The sequence below is a fragment of the Balaenoptera physalus genome (genome assembly GCF_965194825.1).
Source record: "Balaenoptera physalus genome assembly, chromosome: 10".
Taxonomy (NCBI): domain Eukaryota; kingdom Metazoa; phylum Chordata; class Mammalia; order Artiodactyla; family Balaenopteridae; genus Balaenoptera; species Balaenoptera physalus.
In genome coordinates, this window is record NC_138889.1 from 42,968,359 (window position 1) to 42,984,447 (window position 16,089).

The window sequence follows — 16,089 nt, forward strand, 5'->3', positions numbered from 1 at the left end:
ACACTCATTCACCCATCCAGTCAACAGGTTTATGGAGTTTGTACACAGTACAAGGCCCTGTGTTGACCGCTGACTCAGGCATTAGAAAAATGACTATTCATTTATTCATCCAATCATACAACACTTACTGAACACCCACCACCAGGATGGTGAGTAGGTTTCATTTAGGTTTCAAACAAAGCCAATACCAATTGGTCAGTTGTTCTGCTTTGAGGACTGTGGTGCTTTTTCTTCTAGGGGAAGAGTGCTGAGATCAATTACTGATGTCTGCTGTGAGTGCAGACAAGGAGACTGGCAGCACACGTATATTATGTGCCAGGCAGTGTGTAGGCTCTAAGAGTACAGTGATGAATAAGTTACATTTCCTGCTTACAGTTTTGTAGTGCGTGATTTCATTCGTTACAATTGCAAATGGAACACCGATTTATGATAAAAACCCTCCAGAAAGTAGGCATAGAGGGAATTTACCTTAACATAATAAAGGCCATATATGACAAACCCACAGCCAACATCATTCTCAATGGTGAAAAATTGAAACCATTTCCTCTAAGATGAGGAACAAGACAAGGTTGCCCACTGTCACCACTATTATTCAACATAGTTTTGGAAGTTTTAGCCACAGCAATCAGAGAAGAAAAAGAAATAAAAGGAATCCAAACTGGAAAAGAAGAAGTAAAACTGTCACTGTTTGCAGATGACATGATACTATACATAGAGAATCCTAAAAATGCCACCAGAAAACTACTAGAGCTAAACAATGAATTTGGTAAAGTTGCAGGATACAAAATTAATGCACAGAAATCTCTTGCATTCCTATACACTAATGATGAAACATCTGAAAGAGAAATTATGGAAACACTCCCATTTACCATTGCAACAAAAAGAATAAAATACCTAGGAATAAACCTACCTAGGGAGACAAAAGACCTGTATGCAGAAAACTATAAGACACTGATGAAATAAATTAAAGATGATATCAACAGATGGAGAGATATACCATGTTCTTGGATTGGAAGAATCAATATTGTGAAAATGACTATACTACCCAAAGCAATCTACAGATTCAATGTAATCCCTATCAAATTACCAATGGCATTTTTTATGGAACTAGAACAAATCATCTTAAAATTTGTATGGAGACACAAAAGACCCCGAATAGCCAAAGCAGTCTTGAGGGAAAAAAACGGAGCTGGAGGAATCAGACTCCCTGACTTCAGACTATACTACAAAGCTACAGTCATCAAGACAATATGGTACTGGCACAAAAAATAGAAACATAGATCAGTGGAACAAGATAGAAAGTGCAGAGATAAACCCATACACCTATGGTTAACTAATCTATGACAAAGGAGGCAAAGATATACAATGGAGAAAAGACAGTCTCTTCAATAAGTGGTGCTGGGAAAACTGGACAGCTGCATGTAAAAGAATGAAATTAGAACACTCCCTAACACCATACACAAAAATAAACTCAAAATGGATTCGAGACCTAAATGTAAGACTGGACACTATAAAACTCTTAGAGGAAAACATAGGAAGAACACTCTTTGACATAAATCACAGCAAGATCTTTTCTGATCCACCTCCTAGAGTAATGGAAATAAAAACAAAAATAAATAAATGGGACCTAATGAAACTTCAAAGCTTTTGCACAGCAAAGGAAACCATAAACAAGAAGAAAAGACAACCCTCAGAATGGGAGAAAATATTTGCAAATGAAACAATGGACAAAGCATTAATCTCCAAAATATATAAACAGCTCATGCAGCTCAATATCAAAGAAACAAACAACCCAATCCAGAAATGGGCAGAAGACCTAAAGAGACATTTCTCCAAAGAAGACATACAGATGGCCAAGAAGCACATGAAAAGCTGCTCAACATCACTAATTATTAGAGAAATGCAAATCAAAACTACAATGAGGTATCACCTCACACCAGTCAGAATGGGCATCATCAGAAAATCTACAAACAGCAAATGTTGGAGAGGGTGCGGAGAAAAGGGAACCCTCTTGCACTGTTGGTGGGAATGTAAATTGATACAGCCATTATGGAGAACGGTATGGAGGTTCCTTAAAAAACTAAAAATAGAATTACCATATGACCCAGCAATCCCACTACTGGGCATATACCCAGAGAAAACCATAATTCAAAAAGACACATGCACCCCAATGTTCATTGCAGCACTATTTACAATAGCCAGGTCATGGAAGCAACCTAAATGCCCATCGACAGATGAATGGATAAAGAAGATGTGGTACATGTACACAATGGAATATTACTCAGCCATAAAAAGGAACGAAATTGAGTCATTTGTTGAGATGTGGATGGATCTAGAGACTGTCATACAGAGTGAAGTAAGTCAGAAACAGAAAAACAAATATCGTATATTAACGCATGTATGTGGAACCTAGAAAAATGGTACAGATGCACCGGTTTTCAAGGCCAAATTTGAGACACAGATGTAGAGAACAAACGTATGGACACCAAGGGGGGAAAACCGCGGTGGGGTGGGGATGGTGGTGTGCTGAATTGGGCGATTGGGATTGACATGTATACACTGATGTGCATAAAATTGATGACTAATAAGAACCTGCAATATAAAACACACACACAAAAAAAAAAATCAAAGAAAACCTACTAATACTAAACTTTCTTTGGGTTATTTGTGTAGAAATAAGTTAATATAAATGTTTCAGACATTACATGAAATTTCTAAAAATCTTATATATTCTGGTATAATGTTATAAGTCATAATTCTAGTTATTACTTTAAAATGTATATCATCTCAGAAATAACTAAATTTCCTTGTCAATTGCATTATTATGAACTTTCATCAAATCTTTAACCGTGGTCATTTTTCAGTCTTTTGTCATTTACAGGCAGTTCTGGGTGTACTCTGATGCTTTTGCAAATATGTTCCTATAAAAGGGTTTCATCTTCAAGGAATTCATGGAAAAGACTCTGACAAGTACAGGTTTCTGGTAACTGATTGTACTGCTGAACTGAATGAATAAGCATTTTCAGAACTCTAATGAAAAACTGATGAACTCATAAAAGTGCTAACAAAAGATCAAGATGAAAAAAAAATTAATTACATGGGACTGAGTGAACTGATGAGGATGATTATAATTTTTGTGACTTTCTGTTTGAATAAAAAAAAAACTCTTAGAGGAAAACATAGAACACTCTATGACATAAATCACAGCAAGATCCTTTTTGACCCACCTCCTAGAGAAATGGAAATAAAATCAAAAACAAACAAACAAATGGGACCTAATGAAACTTCAAAGCTTTTGCACAGCAAAGGAAACCATAAACAAGACGAAAAGACAACCCTCAGAATGGGAGAAAATATTTGCAAATGAAGCAACTGACAAAGGATTAATCTCCAAAATATACAAACAGCTCATGCAGCTCAATATCAAAACAACAAACAGCCCAATCCAAAAATGGGCAGAAGGCCTAAATAGACATTTCTCTAAAGAAGACATACAGATGGCCAAGAAGCACATGAAAAGCTGCTCAACATCACTAATTCTGAGAGAAATGCAAATCAAAACTACAATGAGGTATCACCTCACACTGGTCAGAATGGGCATCATCAGAAAATCTAGAAACAGCAAATGTTGGAGAGGGTGTGGAGAAAAGGGAACCCTCTTGCACTGTTGGTGGGAATGTAAATTGATACAGTCACTATGGAGAAGAGTATGGAGGTCCCTTAAAAAACTAAAAATAGAATTGCCATATGACCCTGTAATCCCACTACTGGGCATATACCCTGAGAAAACCATAATTCAAAAAGAGTCATGTACCACAATGTTCATTGTAGCACTATTTACAATAGCCAGGACATGGAAGCAACCTAAGTGTCCATCGACAGATGAATAGATGAAGAACATGTGACACATATATACAATGGAATATTACTGAGCCATAAAAAGAAATGAAATTGAGTTATTTGTAGTGAGGTGGATGGACCTAGAGTGTGTCATACAGAGTGAAGTAAGTCAGAAAGAGAAAAACAAATACCATATGCTAACACATATATATGGAATCTAAAAAAAAAAAAAAAAAAAGAAGGTTCTGAAGAACCTAGGGGCAGGATAGGACTAAAGACACAGACGAAGAGAATGGACTTGAGGACATGGGGAGGGGGAAGGGTAAGCTGGGGAGAAGTGAGAGAGTGGCACTGACATATATGCACTACCAAATGTAAAATAGATAGCTAGTGGGAAGCAGCCGCATAGCACAGGGAGATCAGCTCCGTGCTTTGTGACAGCCTAGAGGGGTGGGATAGGGAGGGTGGGAGGGAAACGCAAGAGGGAGGGGATATGGGGATATATGTATACGTATAGCTGATTCACTTTGTTATACAGCAGAAACTAACACAACATTGTAAAGCAAATATACTCCAATAAAGATGTTTAAAAAAAAGAATTGCAAATGGAGCAGATGAATGGACATAGGTCTTCTCAGCTCTAGTGCCCCCATTTTTTTGTGTGCATTTGGGAAGCAAAACAGGGATGCCCACAAGATCGATTCCCCTCTTCAATTTGCCAGGAAGCTCAGGATGGATCTTTCAAAAGGACCACCACCTCCCTCTGCATTGCTGCACTGAATTTCTGATTCTGTTCTATTTCAGATGCTGTTCCCTGTGCTCCTGGCCATACAGGGCACCGTGGGCGCCGTGTATTGTGTGGTCATTTCTTCACTGGGTTTGCTCAGTGGCCCCCTCTGTGACACAGGCAGTGGAAACTACACCTACCCGTTCAGGAATTACTCCCTGGAGTGAGTAGCATTTATGGCCTTGGGTCCGTGTCTAACATCTAAAGATGATACCGTGATGACCACCAAGAAAGAGTGTGTGCTCTGAGAACTGACTATGCAGTAGTGGGGCCAGGTACCTCCATTCATACTTGGTGTCTTGCTCCTCTCTCTGTACCAGATTGACACTTTTATTCCCAAATCACCAATCTCTAGAGGTGATTGGCCAAGGCAAGGTGTGCCCATGAATTAGGCAGTTCACCCAAGGTATTCAGTACAATACCTTGACTTCATTTGCCCCATTAAACACAGGTGAGCACGTGCTGAGGGCTTGCTTAGTACTGACTAGGCGCTGTGATAAGAGAAGGGATTCCAAAAGAAGGATAAGACCACTTGCCTATTTACAACTTGCCTGTTCACAGTCTAACTGGGGAGAGAATAGTCAGATTTGGGGTTTGTTTTGTGACGATCTCAGCCTATCAATAAGCAATGTTGTGGTTGGACCAGCCCTTGTGATTCTTATTATGATTGCAAGACGCCCTTTAGCAAGAACCATCAAGAAACTTTGAAAAAATAAAGATTTCTTACATACAGGACACAGCACACCTGGGGTCACACAGCAAGGTCAGGAGGGAGGGGAGGTGGGGGGGTAGGGAGCGCAGGTGCATGGGCCTGGGGTTCTGCTTTTATCGGGTTTGAGGCTGGGGGTCTAGTGTTTCGCAGGTTCACTCTTTACTGATGAACTTACAACATAAAAGCAGGAATTTAAAACACAGGAATAGAAAAAATAAGTGGCCCAAAAGGTCGGTTATTGAAATCAACCAAGATCGCTAAAACAAAGGAGCCTCAGTCAGGCTTTTACCTAAGTGTGAAGCTGGCACTGTGTTGATCTGAGATAGCCCTCTTTCAAGCGGATGCCTCACAATCAAAGCTTAAATCAGGCACTTGCATTACAAAAAGAAAAACCAACTGTCAGGGTTTACACTGCAGGGTTGCACAAATATCCTTAAATGGCAGCCCCTGTGATGCCCACTGATTTTCCTAAAGGAATAAGGAAAGAAACCCAGCACCACTGATTGAGAAAGACACTGCTTCTCTTCTCATTTCATGTTCTCTCCCTGGTAGAGCTCATCCATCCCCATGGCTTTCAGAACCCTCCATCTACCCATATAAATAATCCCCAAATGTCTATCTCCAGCCCAGATCTTTCTTCTGAATTCCTGACTCAGATACCAAATTACCTCTTTGAAATTTCCTCTTGCGAATTTCAGATCATTTCAATATTTAAATGTCCAAACCCTTGATGTTCCCTTGCCAATTTCCTCTCTGTCATCCCCAGCCCATTAGATGGCACCCAAAACCTGTGAGTCATTGATTATTCTCCCTTCTGCATCCCAAGTTCAATCCACCACCAAATCCTGTGAGTTCTACCTCACCAGTGCACCTTGAATCTGGCCGCTGCTCTTCGCCTAGTCTGTCATCACCCCGTTTCAAATTTGCAACACCCTTTGCTTCCGTGTCTACACCAGCCCTCCAGCAAGCATCCCAGCTCCATTTTCCCCTTCAATCCTTTCGCTGTAGATGAGCCGGAGGGGCTTTGTAAAATGTAAAATACTCATTAAGGCCAAGAAATCTTTACATTTAAGGAACTTGCAATCTCATTGAGAACTCAGTAGACGAGCATGGATATGGGTGAAGACAGAGATACCAAATAATATATAACTCTATGAAACAGGGCCTGAAAACCTATTCCGTTTTCTCTTTGTCCAACGAGAACCTTCTGATTCCAAATATTCCTTAGAGTTTTTGCTTGCCTGCTGTTTCCTCTGATAATGCACTGCCCTCCCCTTGGTTGCTGCCTCCTTCAAGGCCAGGTGACTCCATCCTTCCCCCACGAAACCCTCTCCAGCTACTCTAAACCTCTAGACCTCCCCGTTTTATGATAATAATTATAAATATATTGCCCACAGTGCCTACTGCATGGCAGACACTGTGCTAATATCTAATCCTCCCAACCCACTCAATGGTATTGATGTTATTTTCTAGCCCCATTTTACATATAAGGAAGCTGATATACAGAAACACTTAGGAAACTATTGGGGCCAGGGAAGGCTGCATATTGACACATATATCAATCAATGGTATATTGATTATTTTGAGTGAAAGTTACTTAAGAAAGAGATGATGCAAGAAGCCCATTCTGACCCTCCTCTCTTGTCTCCCTGAAAGCGGGAAATAAATCTCTCACGTGAAAGGTGCACCCCCGACATCGGGGGCTAGAAGGACACCCTTATTGCCAGAGATAGAGAGTTCAGGGCCAAGGAGTCTGTATCAACAGGCCTTGTTACTTCCTTAATTTACTACCAAGCTCGAACTGTTTAGATTCTTTACTAATTAAGCACCCAAACCTAAGTTTCTTTGTCCTGTCAATTTCTCTCAAATTTGTTTCTTTGTCTGAAGAGTGTAAAAGCTGCCTTCTTTGGGGAATTCCCTGGTGGTCCTGTGGTTAGGACTCTGCGCTCTCACTGCGGAGGGCCTGGGTTCAATCCCTGGCTGGAGAACTAAAATCCCACAAGCTGCGTGGGGTGTGGCCAAAGGAAAAAAAAAAAGTTGCCTCCTTTGGCCACTACTTTAGGTCTCATTTCTACGAGACCTCCAGGGGCATGCATTAAATTTTGTTTCTCTTTCTCCTGTTAATCTGTGTTGTGCCAATTTTATTATTAGTCCAGCCACAGGAACTCAAGACATGTAGAGGGGGACATTTTATCCCTCCCTGACAAAGCTTATCAAGAACTTCCTAGTGAAGAAGCTGGAGTTAGGATCTGGGTCTGTGGGACTTCAGAGCCTGAGCCCTTAACCAATCCTTACTGCCCCTGAGATCTTTAGAGCAGTCCAAATCTTGCACCACACAATTTCCCGCTTCTTCCTGGCTATGTCTGTACCCACAGTGCCTTGCTCAGATGCTGTGCTGTTACAGGGAAAGATGGTGTGTTCGACCCTCGACCAATGGGCAATCATGAATGTACTATCCTTATGAAGATGAGAGCGCTGTAATAGACTAGTGCCTCTCACATGCTTGTAAATGGCAGCTCTCTCCCTTTCCTGTCTCTCAAAGCCAGGCTAATTGTCTCCCCTGTCCTGGCAGGAACAGCTACTTACTCAACCAGCCCACCTGGGCTACCTGCCAAGAGCCTGAGCACATCGTCCTCTGGAACGTGGTCTTGTTCTCCATCCTGCTGGGGATCGGCGTGGTAGAAGCTGTCCTTTGCCTCAGCCAAGTCGTCAGTGGACTCTGTGATATCTTCTGTGGTACATGCGTCCGAAAAGGACAGGTTGGTGCTTCTAGAACCCAGGAATGTTCAAGTCATTTCCCCTGACCTGTTTCTCACATCTCCCTCCTGCCCCAACCTCACACTCCCAGAGGTAATCCAGTAACCAGGAAGTGCCTTTTGAAATGTCGAACTTCATTTGCCACTTGGGTTTTAATTTTCTTTCAGGTGACCATAACTGGCTTATGACCAGCCTAAGAAATCACAACTGATTGGCAGAATTCCCCGGCTTCAGAAGGACTGGATTTGGTGAATATTTCAGTGATATCATATGGTATTTGTCTTTCTTGAAACAAACACTTTTAAGAACTCAATCTACCATACAAGCCATGGCAGTTCCCAAAGAGGCATCAGATAGGGTTTCTGCTTCAGGAAGCTTGCACACTAATGGATCTTGCATAGCTGACTGCTTCCACAGATGATATCCAACTTTGTACAAATAAGAAAAAAAAGCAAATGCTATACAGCTTGGTAAGTAAACAGAGCCAAAGGCAAATTTTTAAAAGGTGCCTTCTCCTCCAGGTTGATGCCCATTTGGGGTGGAATAATGTTCCCCCCAGAATTCGTATTTAACAGGAACCTCAGAAGTGACCTTATTTGGAAATAGGGTATTTGTTGATGTGATTAGTTAAAATGAGGTCATACTAGATTAGGGTGGACTCTAAATCTAATGTGACCAGTGTCCTTGTAAGAAGAGAAGAAACACGCACAGAGAAGGCCACATGAAGATGTAGGCAGAAATTGAAGTTATGCTGCCACAAACCAAGTGATGCCAAAGATTGCTGGCAACCATCAGAAGCTAAGAGAGAGACATGGTGCAGATTGTCCCTCTGAGACTCCAGGACCAGCCACATCTCGATTTCAGACTTCTAGCCTCCAGAACTATGAGTGGATACATTGCTGGGGTTGTTTGTTTGTCTGTTTGTTTGTTTTGGCCATGCCATGCAGCTTGCAGGATCTTAGTTCCACAAACAGGGATTGAACCCGTGCCCTCGGCAGTGAAAGAACAGAGTCCTAACCAATGGACCACCAGGGAATTCCCAAGTTTCTGTTGTTTTTTTGTTGGTTTTTTTTTTTGTTTTTTTTTTATGAAGATTTTTTTTTTTAATTAATTTATTTTTGGCTGTGTTGGGTCTTCGTTTCTGTGCGAGGGCTTTCTCTAGTTGTGGCAAGTGGGGGCCACTCTTCATCGCGGTGCGTGGGCCTCTCACTATCGTGGCCTCTCTTGTTGCGGAGCACAGGCTCCAGACACGCAGGCTCAGTAGCTGTGGCTAACGGGCTTAGTTGCTCCGCAGCATGTGGGATCTTCCCAGACCAGGGCTCGAACCCGTGTCCCCTGCATTAGCAGGCAGATTCTCAACCACTGCGCCACCAGGGAAGCCCTCTGTTGTTTTAAGACACCCAGTTAGTCGTAGTTTGTTACAGCAGCCCTCAGACACCCATACACAGTCCCACACCAGGGCGCGGGCAAGCCAGGCACAGGCTGGATCTCAGCCCCCCACTCAAGCTGGACCACTGCCTTGTACAGAAACGTTTATCCTACTCAAATGAAGGTGGCCCTACTGATGTCACAAATGCCTGGCTGCCCTGCTACCCCAGGCTGTTCCTTCAGCTTCCCTTTAGCCCTCCCACTGACACAAAGCAGATACAACCCCCAGAAAGAGAGGTACCCAGAACCCTGCAATGAGCCCAGAACTGAACTGGCGCCCGAGACTGTTCCCTCAGCCCTAACAATGCTGAGGTTGTCATCCCTGTGAGAAAACTGGGCTTAGGGAGGGGAAGTCTTTAAAGTTGGTCCGTCAGATTGAATGGCCCTATATGGCCCAAATACTGTTTCCCTGGGAGGGAAAAAATCCAAAGCAAAAAGTTTTATTAGCTTTTCCCCATTAAAACACCCTCTGTGTAAAGTGATAGATTTGAAGCAAGGGAGGAGAAAGGTTTTCTGCCTCTGGCAAAAGTCCCTCTTGTGGTTCTTCCTTTGGTGAGTAAAAGGAACTTGGAGTTAGAGACACCAAAGTACAAACATTCTGTGGCCAATAAAGTGGGCCCCAGCTCATAAAGGCAACAGAGTTCGGCTAATGTGCTCCATCAAGGGCTTTGGAGGGTGGAAAGAGCCAACATTTTAAATGTAGGGCCAGCTATAAAATGAGTCATGATTAATCCACTAAAAAAAGAGTTTATTGCCAAATGAAAAATAAATTAAAATACATCTGAAATTAAATAGAAACAGTTGATTTTTGAGGCTGACTTAGGTCTACTTCAGCTACATGACAATTATTTCCTGAGTTCCTACAATGTGCAAAGCAAAGTGCCTGGAGAAAGGAAGGATGGACGGGGCTCTCAGTTCTGAAAGAAGGGGTTTATGTGGAGGGAATTTTTTCAGCACATAACTACCCAGATGTAAGGCAGAAGCAGGGGAGGTGGTAATTTCCACTTCAATCTCTGTGTCTTCAAGCATATCTCATCTTTTTAAGTTCCTTACTTTCTCAAGAGAAACCACATGTTTTCCAGATCAGAGTTGACTGACATTGCTTTTTCCAAACTCATATTCTGGATGTTTACAGTGTTTATATAACATGGTGCATCTGTTACTGGAAATATGAAGAAAATAGCTCTTCATGGTGAGTTTAGAGATTCTTTACTCTTTACACTTTGCTATAGTATAACAATTTCCACATTTTCCAGAATGAGCACTTAGACTTTTATAATTATAAAACATGTGAAAAAAGAGATTTTACCATTTTATGAAAATGATCTAGAACACTTATCTGTCTGCCATGTCTGGCGAAAAGCTCTTATAGTTATGACACTGACTTGAGAGAAATGTCATGGTTCAAAGGCTCATTGACAAACCAACATCCAGTATTTCTCCCAAGTCAAATGGGAAGAAATAATTTTAAAGGAGGGAGATGTCCTATAGGGAGTGGGGTGGGGGGAAGAAAATGAAACTAACCTAAATAGCTTTGGAAATTTTGGAAACCTTGATTTGACTAGAAACTATAAGGCTAAGGACAAAGGGAATTGTATATAAACACTGTACTCTAAAACTGCTTCTCACAGGGGTATGAGTTAACAATTATGAAACAGCTGCGCATATATAATGGAGTTGAATGGTGGATGGTGGAAGCCAGGTTTCTCACTGTTATAGGGAAAATTCTCACAGATAAGCAAAGAGGGAAGGCTAGAATAATCCATGTAGTACTGGATTAGAGTCAAGGACATCAATATAAACTCATGTTTGGCTTAACATAGATACAGATGGATAAATACAGAAATATGTGTGTATGCATGGGTTATTATACATACATATTTCCTGCTGAGAGAGCTAGAAGCAGTGACAGCCCAGTAGCAATGAGCACACCCAGTGCCAAGGTCTTGGTTTCTAATGCCATTCTCTACTAAAAGCAACTAGGGCTCCTTGAAGAAATGACTGATTCTAGGGGTGAGAATGAAGAATAAAGATGAGCTTGGAGCATATTGCTGTGCCAGAAAGCAAGGAAGTGCTCAGAAAACAAAAAGCAGGACATGAAAATAAACAAACCAAGGGGACACAGGAGCCAACCTGAAATGGCTCCCAAGGGCCAAAGCAGAAACAAATTGAGCAACAAAATAAATAACATAGTATTAGATTCTAGCCCAAGTATAAAATAAATATCTGAGTCAACGCTGATATAAATAAATGATTGATTAAATAAATAGGGAGAAAGAGACAAATCTTCCTTAGAGATAAATTTCAAATAATTTATATAGATACTCCTGTCTCTTTGAAATGGAGCTCAGTACCCCACCCCTTTTAGTGTAGACTGTGCTTCCAAAAAATAGAGTATGGAAGGTGGGGGGAAAGTAATTTTAGAGTGGGGAAAACTAGAAAATACCACTTTGGGCAGGAGACATTTTAATTGAGATTAATATCATCAGTGATAAATCATGTTGATAGCAAGTACTCCTGATATTATATGATAAGGGCACTTCAACTGTGTGACCTCCTAAAATCCATAAACCCATTCTAACTATGAGAAAAATATCAGACAAACAAACTGAGGGACATTCTGCAAAATATCTGACCAACACTCCTCAAAATTGTTAAGGTCACCAAAAACAAGGAAAATCTAAGAAACTGTCACAGCCAAGAGGAGCCCAAGGAGGCATGACAACTAAATGTAATATCAGATCCTAGGTGGGGTCCTGGAATAGAAAAAGGACATTAGTCAGAAAACTAGTGAAATTCGAATAAAATGTAGAGATTGGTTAATAGAAATGTACCAACACTGATTTCTTAGTTGTAACAAAGGTACCATGGAAATGTAAGATGTTCACATAAGGGAAACAGGGTGAGGGGTATATGGGAACTCACTGTACTATTGATACAATTTTTCTGTAATTCTAAAACTATTCTAAAATAAAAAGAGACATAGTATAAATTCATGTTTACCTTAATATAGATACACATGGATAGTTACAGAAATGCAGATGTGTATATACGCATGGGTTTATTATACATACATTTGACCTTTTGTATCCACAGGTTCTGCATCCACAGATTCAACTCAGATTGAAAATATTTGGGAAAAAAATAACTCCAGAAAGTTCCAAAAAGCAAAAATTTGAGCTTGCTACAACTTTTTACATAGCATTTACATTGTATTAGATATGTAAGTAATCTAGACATGATTGAAAGGATACAGAAGGATGTGTGTAGGTTATATGCAAATACTATGCCATTTTTATATAAGGGTCATGAGCAGCCTCAAATTTTGGTATCTGCTGGAGTCCTAGAACCAATCCTAGGCAGATACCAAGGGACAACTGTACATATATTTCCTTGCTCTGTATCTTGAAAGAGCTAGAGGCAGATACCCCAGTAACAATGAGCATGCCCAAAATTATTTGTTTTAAATAATTTATTATTTTAAATTTAAATTTTTATTAAACTTATTGTTATTAAAAAAGAAAAGAAAAAACAGGGAAATGGGTTTTTTTTAAGTTTTTTTTTTTAATGTGGACCATTTTTAAAGTCTTTATTGAATTTTGTTACAATATTGCTTTATATTTTTTGGGTTTTGGCCGCGAGGCATGCGGGATCTTAGCTCCCCGACCAGGGATCAAACCCACACCCCCTGCATTGGAAGGCGAGGTCTTAACCACTGGACCACCAGGGAAGTCCCAGAAATGGGTTTCTTTAACTATGAGGCTTTGAGCTTCCCAACCTACCCAAGCTGCAGTCTAGGAGATGTAAAATTATCCAAAATTGGAAACAAACTTGTAGGGGAGCAAAAGTTGCCACCCCAAAATGTCTTTTCGTCATGTGGATTATTTCCAGCTGAAAACAATCAAAGCCCAAAGAGACTGAGGAAGAGACTTTGACCTTCACCCTAACTTCCTAAAATAATTTAGATAGAGGGCCTGCTCCCAGAATAGAGCATCACCAGAGATATCTGCAAGGAATATGGTCTGGGGTGGTGGGGAAACTCTAGGCCGGGGCTAGAGATCAGAATCCACCCTGTGTCCCATTGTCTCTGCGTGGCCCAGCAAACATTTATTTACCAAACATTTGCTTTTCCATCTTCATGTGCATTACCTTCATCCCCTCTGAAGTCCCAAACCACTACCCCCAACACCATCTTTTGTCTTTAGCCGAAGATGATATTTAAGGTCAGGCTTTCAGCCATTTTGGTGAGATATTCAGTTTTCCTGGGGCTCTCCCATATATACATGTTATTAAACTTTTGTTTCATTTTCTCCTGTTAATCTCTCTCCTATCAATTTAATTCTTAAGCCAGAAGAACCTAGAAGGGCAGAGGAAAATTTCTTCCTTCCCAACAGATTCAACTAGCTTTCCCTGTGTTTGAGTATCAGACCTTATCCACAGATGGCTAAAATGAGTAAGACACAGTCGAGAAACACAGGGATTTTTATGTAGGGACCCTGACTTGGCCTCTTCCTCCAAGGCTATGCCGAGAATAGGTCTAAATAAATTACTTCATGTCTGAGAGAGTGGCATGGACATATATATATATATATATATATATATATATATATACACACACACATATATACTACCAAATGTAAAATAAATAGCTAGTGGGAAGCAGCCGCATAGCACAGGGAGATCAGCTCGGTGCTTTGTGACCACCTAGAGGGGTGGGATAGGGAGGGTGGGAGGGAGACGCAAGAGGGAGGATATATGGGGATGTATGTATATGTATAGCTGATTCACTTTGTTATAAAGCAGAAACTAACACACCATTGTAAAGCAATTATACTCCAATAAGATGTTAAAAAAAAAAAATTACTCCATGTCATGGAGACAAGGACCAGGCCACCCGACCCCTGATAAACCAGCAATTCAGCCCTAAAGTGACTGAAGACATGGGTTCAAGAACAGAACAGCAGAGTCCAATGGATTCCTTTATCTTAAATGTTTTCTTGCCTTAACACATGCTGTCACACACCCACTGTACCCTCTTACCCTCCATGCAAACAATACTCTGAGAATAATTGGTAACCCCTTGGTTTGGACTAGGTGTTCCCTCCACCCCTGGACATATCTCGTCATGGCACCCATCTTGCTGTCACACAGGATTGCTCCACCCAGCTGTGATTCAGGATGTACCTTATGCACCATATTCTATAATGCCCAGGGCATAATGGTTCTCATTAAATGTTTAGTGAATGAATAAACAAAAGAATGAATGAGTAAACGTTCCAAACCTGCAAAGGGAAGGAGTTCCGGAAATGTAATTATACAAAGTAGTATATACAGACAGAATGCAAAGCTCTTTAAAAGCTCAGCTTCCTTCTTTTTTCTCTTCCCCCCTTTCATCACCCTGGCCCAGGTGCTGAGGTTCCTAAAAGGAAACAAAGCCAGTTCTGGGCAGAGTTTCATTTTGCAATTATAGTTGAAATGTACTCTGTCACTCAACCACCACCCATCACCTGGGATTTATATGAAGTTCTTAGCATGGGCCATACTGTTCTAGAGGCAGCCCTGTGAGACTGTGTGATTGATAATAAGAAATAGGTATTTTGGTCTTTCTCCATTTCTGGCACAGAGCTTCTAAAACCCGTGGAATTTCCTAAGGGATAAAAGCGATAAACGTGCCTTTTGTTATTCATCACAAGACTCTCTCAAACCACAGCTGAGTTTGTGTTAATGAGGTGACTTTTGGAAAGCCCCTCAGGTTGGTTCCTGCCAGGGGAACCAACCAGGATTAGAGGGTTGAAATTTTCAATTCCACCCCCAATGCCCACCCCTGACCTCCAGGAAGGGAGAGGGGCTAGAGACTGAGTTCAGTAACCACTGGCCAATGGTTTAATCAATCGTGCCTATGCAATGAGCCTTCCAGAAAAATAACAAAAGAAGAAGGTTCAGAGAGCTTCCGGGTCAGTGAACACGAGGCGGTGCTGGTGGGAGAGTGGTGTGCGCAGCCCAGAGGGGCCATGGAAGCGCCACAACCCTGCCCACATACCTTGCCCCGGGACTCTCCTCCATCTGGCTCTTCCTCGGTTATATCCTTTTATAATAAGCAGGTAAGCTAGTAAGTAAACTGATTTCCTGAGTTCTCTAAGCCAAACTATCAAATTAATCAAACCCAAGAAGGGTGCATAGAAATGTCTGATGTATAGCCAGTAGTAGGAATTACAGGCAACAAGGGGAGGGGATGTCTTGTGAGACTGAGCCATTAACCTGTGGGATCTCATGCTATCTCCAGGTGGTGTCAGAACTGAGTTAAATTGTCAGACACCCAACTGGTGTCACAGAATTGGCTGGTGTGGGAAAAATGACCATACATTTGGTGATCAGAGTACAGAAGCGTTCAGAGTATCGTATGGAATAGTCTGAAGGAAAACAGTGAGTGTGTTTTCCCTTTACAAGCATAACACACAAAAATCTTCTAATGATAACGTCTGGGACCTTTGCATAAGCTGAATCATTTCCAAAGTCCTTTTCCTATACGGTCGTATCTGACCCTAAAACAGTCATGTCTCATTGT

General features: G+C 41.2%; 1 protein-coding gene across 1 annotated transcript in view; it reads left to right on the top strand.

The window, feature by feature from the left end:
- LOC309636698 (transmembrane 4 L6 family member 1-like) overlaps nt 1–14,941 on the top strand; it is a 30,459-nt gene extending 15,518 nt beyond the window's left edge. Inside the window, exons 3-5 of the mRNA XM_082410100.1 lie at nt 4,645–4,790; nt 7,912–9,156; nt 9,493–14,941. Of these exons, the coding sequence (XP_082266226.1) occupies nt 4,645–4,790; nt 7,912–8,143 (378 nt within the window). The 3' untranslated portion in view covers nt 8,144–9,156; nt 9,493–14,941. The remainder of the gene's footprint in view (nt 1–4,644; nt 4,791–7,911; nt 9,157–9,492) is intronic.
- The last annotated feature ends 1,148 nt before the right edge of the window (nt 14,942–16,089 follow it).